Here is an 8,469-nt window from a genome sequence, read left to right as displayed (position 1 = left end):
TTGGGGTGGGGGAGGTGACACCATGGGGACATGGGAGGGTGACACGGGTGACAGGGTGGGGGTGACACCGGTGACAGTGACAGGGGAGGGTGACAGGGGTGGCAGCGATGGAAGTGGCACCGGCGGGGGTGACAGAGGTGACAGTGACAGGGATGGCAGCAATGGGTAGGGGAGACAGGAGCAGGGGTGACACTGGTGACAGTGACAGGATGGCAGCGATAGGTGGGGGTGACACTGGTGGGGGTGACACCGGTGGCAGGGCGAGGGTGACACTGGTGAGGGTGACACTGGTGACAGTGACAAGGTGAGGGTCACAGGGGTGGCAGTGCTGGGTGGGGGTGATAGGAGTGGGGGGTGACACTGGTGACAGTGACAGGGTGAGGTGTGACAGGGTGGGTGACACAGGGGAGGGTGACACAGGTGACAGGGGACAGGGTGGCAGTGACACCAAGGACAGGGGTGTCAGTGATGGATGAGGGTGACACCAAGAAGGGTGACACGAGTGACTGGGTGAGGGTGACACTGGTGACAGTGACAGGGTGAGGGGTGACAGAGTGGGTGACACAGGTGACAGGGACAGGGATGGCAGCAATGGGTAGGGGTGACAGGAGTGAGGGTGACACAGGTGACAGTGACAGGGTGAGGGGTGACAGAGTGGGTGACACAGGTGACAGTGACAGGGTGGCGGTGACACCAAGGACAGCAGTGGCAGTGTTGGATGAGGGTGACACCAAGGAGTGTGACACGAGTGACCGGGTGAGGGTGACAAAGGGTGGGTGACACCGATGGGGGTGACACAGGTGACAGGAGTAGGGGTGGCAGTGCTGGGTGGCAGTGCCATGGATGGGGGTGACACCGGTGACACGGACAGAGGTGGCAGTGATGGGTGGGGGTGACACCGGTGACAGTGTGAGGGTGACACTGGTGACAGTGACAGGGTGAGGGTGACAGGGGTGGCAGTGCTGGGTGGGAGTCACACAGGAGGCGGTGACACCAGTGACAGTGACAAAGGAAGGTGACAGGGGTGGCAGTGCTGGGTGGGGGTGACACCGATGGGGGTGACACCGGTGAGGGTGACAAAAATAGGGATGGAACCCCAAAAAAGGGGGTGGGACCCCAAAAAAAAGGAGGGTGGGACCCCAAAAAATCAGGGTGGGACCCCAAAAAATCCGGATGACGTCACCCGAATGTCCCCGGCTGTGGGCGTGGCCACCCTTGGCCGGTTTTGGGGGGCGGGGCTGAGTTTGGGGTTTTTTTGGGGGGGACGGAGGGGTGGAGCCTCCTTTGGGGTTTGGGGAGGGTGGGGCCGACTTTGGGAATTTGGGATTTTTTTGGGAGGGTGGAGCCGACTTTGGGAATTTGGGATTTTCGGGAGGGGGTGGGGCCGGGATGGGGCCGGTTTGGGGTTTTTTTGGGGGAGGTGTGGTCACGTTTGGGATTCGGGATTTGGGATTTTTTTTGAGGGGGGGGGCGGTGCCGCCCTTGGCCGGGTTTGGGATTTTGGGATTTTTTTGGGAGGAGGTGTGGCCACCCTTGGCCGCGTTTGGGATTTTGGGATTTGGGATTTTTTGGGGGAGGCGTGGCCGCATTTGGGATTTGGGAGTTTTTTGGGGGGGCGGGTCCTGCTCTGCCCCCCCCGCTCCCCCATCCCCAGCAGGAGGAGGTGACAGCGGCGGTGACAGCGGCGATGCTGGCGGCGCTGGTGGCGCTGGTGGCCCTGGCGGCGGCCGGGGGTGACCCGGGGGGTGACCCGGGGGGTGTCCCTCCCACCCCCCCGTGCCCGCTGGGCTTCGGTCCCGTGCCGGGGGGCTGCGGCGACACCGACGAATGTCGCATGGCCGCCGTGTGTCACCACATGTGCCTCAACCACCACGGCGGCTTCGCCTGTCACTGTCACCGCGGCTTCGTCCTGCAGCCCGACGGTGTCACCTGCCGCCGCCGCCGGCGACCTCCGCCCGGGTCACAGCGCGGGGGACAGCGGGGACAGCTCGGGACAGCTCCGCGGGACCTCGGGGGACAGCGGGGACAGCCCGGGACGCCTCCTCAGAGCCTCGGGGGACAGCGGGGACAGCCCGGGACACTTCTGCAGGACCTCGGGGGACAGCGGGGACAGCCCGGGACACCTCAGCATGGCCTCGGGGGACAGCGGGGACAGCCCGAGACACTTCCGCGGGACCTCGGGGGACAGCGGGGACAGCTCGGGACATCTCCGCGGGACCTCGGGGGACAGCTCGGGACAGCTCCGCGGGACCTCGGGGGACAGCGGGGACATCCCGAGGGGACCCGGAGCGGCTCGGGATGGAGAGCTCGGGAGCGGCGGAGGGAGGGGACAGGAGGAGGTGAAGCTTCAGCCCGGGATTTGTCCCCGGAGTGGCACCGGGATTTGGACCGGGATTGGGACAGAGGTTCCCATCAGGATCTGGACCGGGATTCGGACCGGGATTTGAACCGGGACTCGGACCGGCATTACCAGGAGGATCTGTACCGGGATTCAGACCGAGATCTGGACCGGGATTTGGAACGGGATCTGGACCGGGATTTGGACCGGGATTGGGACCCGGAGCGGCACCGGGGCTCGCACGGGCATTGGAACCGGGATTCGGACCGGGATTTGGACCGGGATTTGAACCGGGACTCGGACCGGCATTCCCAGGAGGATCTGTACCGGGATTCCCACCGAGATTCCCCCCGGGATTCCCACCGGGATCTGAACCAGAGTTTGGACCAGGATTCCCGGGAGGATTTTCCCCCGGGAAGGCACCGGGAGCTGCGGCCGGGGCGGCACCGGGATTCCCACCGGGATTCCCACCGGGATTCGGACCGGGAGCGGCACCGGGGCTCGCACGGGCATTGGAACCGGGATTTGGAGCAGGATTTGGAGCGGGATTTGGACCGAGATTCCCAGGAGGATTTACCGGAGGATTCCCAGCCTGGCTGGCAGCGGGATTGGCACCGGGATTTGCCCGAGGATTCCCGGGAGGATTCCCGGGAGGATTCCCGGGAGGACCGGAGAGCTGGCAGGTACCAGAATTCCCGCCGGGATTCGCACCGGGATTTGCCTCAGGATTCCCGGGAGGATTCCTACCGGGATTTGCACCGGGACTCGCACGAGGATCAGGGTTTGGGATCACCCCGGCACCGGGGGTGGCACCGCGATTTTCCCGACAATTCCCACCGGGATTTTCCCGACAATTCCCACCGGGATTTTCCCGATAATTCCCACCGGGATTTTCCCGACAATTCCCACCGCGATTTTCCCAATTCCCACCGCGATTTTCCCGACAATTCCCATCGCGATTTCCCCGACAATTCCCATCGCGATTTCCCCGACAATTCCCACCGCGATTTTCCCGACAATTCCCATTTGGATTTCCCCGACAATTCCCACCGGGATTTTCCCAATTCCCATCGCGATTTCCCCGAAAACTCCCACCGGGATTTTCCCAACAATTCCCATCTGGATTTTCCCGACAATTCCCATCGCGATTTTCCCGACAATTCCCATCGGGATTTTCCCGACAATTCCCACCGGGATTTTCCCGAAAACTCCCACCGGGATTTTCCCGACAATTCCCATCGCGATTTTCCCAATTCCCATCAGGATTTTCCCGACAATTCCCACCGGGATTTTCCCGACAATTCCCACCGCGATTTTCCCAACAATTCCCATCGCGATTTCCCCGACAATTCCCATCGGGATTTTCCCGACAATTCCCACAGGGATTTTCCCAACAATTCCCACCGCGATTTTCCCAATTCCCATCGCGATTTTCCCGACAATTCCCACCGGGATTTTCCCGACAATTCCCACAGGGATTTTCCCGACAATTCCCATTTGGATTTTCCCGACAATTCCCACCGGGATTTTCCCGAAAACTCCCACCGGGATTTTCCCGACAATTCCCATCACGATTTTCCCGAAAACTCCCATCGGGATTTCCCCGACAATTCCCACCGGGATTTTCCCGACAATTCCCATCGCGATTTTCCCAATTCCCATCGCGATTTTCCCGACAATTCCCATCGCGATTTTCCCGACAATTCCCACCGGGATCCCCACCCGGACTCTCCCCCCTCCCCTGTCCCCCCCTATAGGGTCTCTGCCCCCTATGGAGACCCCTATGGGGACCCCGAAAGCTACGGGGAGGAGCGGTGGGACCCCGAAGCAGAGCCCTGGGACCCCGAGATCTACGGGGAGCCCTATGGGGATCCCTACGAGGACGAGGAGGGGCTTTGGGACTCAGCGCCGCCCCCCTATAGGGACCCTTATAGGGATCCCTATAGGGACCCCGAGCCCGGCAGCCTCCGGAGGGGCAGAGACCCCCAAACGCGGCCCTGGGACCCCCAGAGCGAGCCTTGGGACCCCCAGAGTGAGCCCGGGGAGCCCCAAACCGGAACCTGGGACCCCCAAACCCGAACCTGGGACCCCTATGGGGACACTTATGGGGACGGGGACCTCCCAAATGAGCCCAGGGACTCCTATAGGGACCCCTATAGGGGTGGAGACCCCCAGACTGGGCCCGGGGACCCCCAAACCCGAAGCTGGGACCCCCAGAATGAGCCCTGGGACCCCCAGACTGGGCCCGGGGACCCCCAAACCCGAAGCTGGGACCCCCAAGCCAGGCGGTGGGACCCCTATGGGGACCCCCAGAATGAGCCTGGCGACCCCTATAGGATCCCCTATGGGAATGAGGACCCCCAGAATGAGCCTGAAGACCCCCGAACCCGGACCTGGGACCCTTATGGGGACCCCTATGGGGATGGAGACCCCCAGATTGGGCCCGGGGACCCCCAAACCCCACCCTGGGACCCCCAAACCCCACCCTGGGACCCCCAACCCAGGACGTGGGACCCCTATGGGGACCCCTACAGTGACGAGGACCCCCAAGGTGACCCCTATAGGGACCCCGAGGTCGAGCCCTGGGACCCCCCGAGTGACCCCTCTAGGGTCAGCCCCTCCCCCCGGCCCTATAGGAACCCCCAAAGCTCCTCCTTCTCCCCCCAGCGCCCCCCAGTTGCCCCCCCGGCATCCCAGTTGCCCCCAGTTGCCCTCCCGACCTCCCCAGTTGCTCCCACCTCAGCCAAGGACCCCCCAGTGACCTCCCCAGTTGCCCCAGTGACTCTCCCAGTTGACCCAGTGACCTCCCCAGTTGCCCCAGTGACTCCCAGAGTCATCCCAGTTACCCCCCCAGCCGCCCCCCCCGAGGTCAAGGACTCTCCCACAGCCCCCCCAGTTGCCCCCCCTCAATCCCAGTTGCCCCCAGTTGCCCCCACAACTTCACCTCCCGACCCCAGCGCCCCCCAGTTTGTCCCAGTTGCCCCCCCAAGTTCCCCAGTTACCCTCCCAGTTATCCCAGTTGCCCCCCAGCTGCTCCTCCCAGAGCCAAGGACCTCCCAGTTCTCCCAGTTACCCTCCCAGTAACCCATCCAGCTGCCCCGCCGAAGACCAAGGACACCCCAGTTGCCCCAGTTACCCTCCCAGTTGCCCCAGTGACCCTCCCAGTTGCCTCCCCACAGGCTCAGGTCGCCCCAGTAACTCTCCCAGTTGCCCCACCTCAAGCCAAGGACCTCCCAGTTCTCCCAGTTACCTTCCCAGTAACCCCCCCAGTTACCCCCCCAAAGGCCAAGGACACCCCAGTTGCCCCAGTTACGCTCCCAGTTGCCCCAGTAACCCTCCCAGTTGCCCCAGTGACCCTCCCAGTCGCCCCTCCAGTGGCCCCAGTTGCCCCCAGGGCTCCTCCCAGTTTGGGGTCTCTCCGACTGGGGTTGGCATTCGCCCTGCCGGTGGCACTGGGAGGGGCGCTGGTCATACTGGGAGCACTGGGAGCACTGGGAAAGCCCCCCCGGCCCAACCCCCCCGGCTGAGGGTGGGCAAACTGGGAGGGAACCCCAAACTGGGAGTCCAAACTGGGATTTTGAACCCCAAACTGGGAGTCCAGACTGGGATTTTGAACCCCAAACTGGGATTTTGAACCCCAAACTGAGACTGGGATCTTTCCCGAACTGGGAAAGGATCCTAAACTGGGATTGTCAACCCCAAACTGGGATTGTTCTCCTCTCAAACTGGGATTGTCAACCCCAAACTGGGATTGCAAACCCCAAACTGGGATTGCTAACCCCAAACTGGGATTGCAAACCCCAAACTGGGATCGCTAACCCCAAACTGGGATCGCCAACCCCAAACTGGGATTGCTAACCCCAAACTGGGATCGCTAACCCCAAACTGGGATTGCAAACCCCAAACTGGGATTGCAAACCTCAAACTGGGATTGTCCTTCTCCCAAACTGGGATTGTCAACCCCAAACTGGGATTGCAAACCCCAAACTGGGATCGCTAACCCCAAACTGGGATTGTTCTCCTCCCAAACTGGGATCGCTAACCCCAAACTGGGATCACTAACCCCAAACTGGGATCGCTAACCCCAAACTGGGATCGCCCCTCCCCCCCCCCGCTTTGCCCCCCCGGGTGGGGGAGGGGCGAGGGCAATAAAGACTCGCTGCCGCCCCTCCCCCACCCCGAGTTTCGAGTCCCGTTTTTTTGGGGTGGGGGAGGGGCAGGGGGGGGGTGCGGGCGGTGGGGGAGGGGCGGCCCGGCTCCCCTCCCCCACCCCATCCAGCTGCCGAGCGGATCCAGCTGTGGGTGGGGGAGGGGCGGGCGCGGCCTGAGTCAGCATCCCCCGGGGGGGGGAGGGGCGGGGAACGCCCGGGACTGGGGGGGACCCTGGGGGGGGGAGGGGAGTGACGTCACCGGGTGGGGGAGGGGCGGGAGTGACGTCACGGGGTGGGGGAGGGGCGGCAGGGCCTGGCGGAGCTACTGGGAGCTTCCCAGTTCGGACCAGTACGGACTGGGCGGGGCCAGGCCCGGGGGGGGGGGCGATGGGGGAGGGGCTGTGGGGCTGCCCTATGGGAACGGGGCTATAGGGGCTATAGGGGCTGTAGGGGCTGTAGGGGCTATAGGGGCTGTAGGGGCTGTAGGGGCTATAGGGCTATAGGGGCTATAGGGGCTGTAGGGGCTATAGGGGCTATAGGGGCTATAGGGGCTATAGGGGCTGTAGGGCTATAGGGGCTGTAGGGGCTGTAGGGGCTATAGGGGCTATAGGGGCTATAGGGGCTATAGGGGCTATAGGGGCTGTAGGGCTATAGGGGCTATAGGGGCTATGGGGGCTGTAGGGGCTATAGGGGCTGTAGGGGCTTGGGGCTTAGGGGCTGTGGGGCTGTAGGGGCTGTGGGGCTATGGGGCTTAGGGGCTGTGGGGCTATGGGGCTATGGGGCTATAGGGCTATGGGGCTATGGGGGCTATAGGGGCTATAGGGCTATAGGGGCTATAGGGGCTATAGGGCTATAGGGACTGTAGGGGCTATAGGGGCTGTAGGGGCTATAGGGGCTATAGGGGCTATAGGGGCTGTAGGGGCTATAGGGGCTATAGGGGCTGTAGGGGCTATAGGGGCTATAGGGGCTGTAGGGGCTGTAGGGGCTGTAGGGGCTACAGGGGCTATAGGGCTATAGGGGCTGTAGGGGCTATAGGGGCTATAGGGGCTGTAGGGGCTATAGGGGCTATAGGGCTATAGGGGCTATAGGGGCTATAGGGGCTGTAGGGGCTATAGGGGCTATAGGGGCTGTAGGGGCTATAGGGCTGTAGGGGCTGTAGGGGCTATAGGGGCTATAGGGCTATAGGGGCTATAGGGGCTATAGGGGCTGTAGGGGCTATAGGGGCTATAGGGGCTGTAGGGGCTATAGGGGCTGTAGGGGATCTATAGGGGCTATAGGGGCTATAGGGGCTGTAGGGGCTGTAGGGGCTACAGGGGCTATAGGGCTATAGGGGCTGTAGGGGCTATAGGGGCTATAGGGGCTATAAGGGCTGTAGGGGCTATGGAGGCTATAGGGGCTATAGGGGCTGTAGGGGCTATAGGGGCTATAGGGGCTATAGGGGCTGTAGGGGCTATAGGGGCTATAGGGGCTATAGGGGCTGTAGGGGCTATAGGGGCTGTAGGGGCTATAGGGGCTGTAGGGGCTGTAGGGGCTGTAGGGGCTGTAGGGGCTATAGGGGCTATAGGGGCTGTAGGGGCTATAGGGGCTATAGGGGCTATAGGGGCTATAGGGGCTATAGGGCTGTAGGGGCTATAGGGGCTATAGGGGCTATAGGGTCTATAGGGGCTATAGGGGCTATAGGGGCTATAGGGGCTATAGGGCTGTAGGGGCTGTAGGGGCTATAGGGGCTATAGGGGCTGTAGGGGCTATAGGGGCTATAGGGGCTATAGGGGCTATAGGGGCTATAAGGGCTGTAGGGGCTATAAGGGCTGTAGGGGCTGTAGGGGCTGTAGGGGCTATAGGGGCTATAGGGGCTATAGGGGCTATAGGGGCTGTAGGGGCTATAGGGCTATAGGGCTATAGGGCTGTAGGGGCTATAGGGGCTGTAGGGGATCTATAGGGGCTGTAGGGGATCTATAGGGGCTATAGGGGCTATAGGGG

At 62.7% G+C, this 8,469-nt stretch overlaps 1 protein-coding gene across 1 annotated transcript; it reads left to right on the top strand.

Moving 5' to 3' along the window:
* Positions 1-1,620: 1,620 nt before the first annotated feature.
* On the top strand, positions 1,621-5,422 carry LOC146422447 (uncharacterized). The gene has a single exon (XM_085046195.1). The coding sequence runs from the start codon at positions 1,688-1,690 to the stop codon at positions 5,420-5,422; it is 3,735 nt and encodes a 1,244-aa protein (XP_084902321.1). The 5' UTR covers positions 1,621-1,687.
* Positions 5,423-8,469: the final 3,047 nt, after the last annotated feature.

Source organism: Lichenostomus cassidix, unplaced genomic scaffold (assembly GCF_008360975.1).
Source record: "Lichenostomus cassidix isolate B80296 unplaced genomic scaffold, HeHo_3.0 HiC_scaffold_40, whole genome shotgun sequence".
NCBI classification, from domain to species: Eukaryota; Metazoa; Chordata; class Aves; order Passeriformes; family Meliphagidae; genus Lichenostomus; species Lichenostomus cassidix.
The sequence above is the reverse complement of the archived record's forward strand: the minus strand, read 5'-3'. Positions and strand labels throughout refer to the sequence as shown.

Excerpts from the sequence above, each read along its gene's own strand:
- LOC146422447 (XM_085046195.1), top strand. The coding sequence starts at position 1,688 with ATGCTGGCGGCGCTGGTGGCGCTGGTGGCCCTGGCGGCGGCCGGGGGT.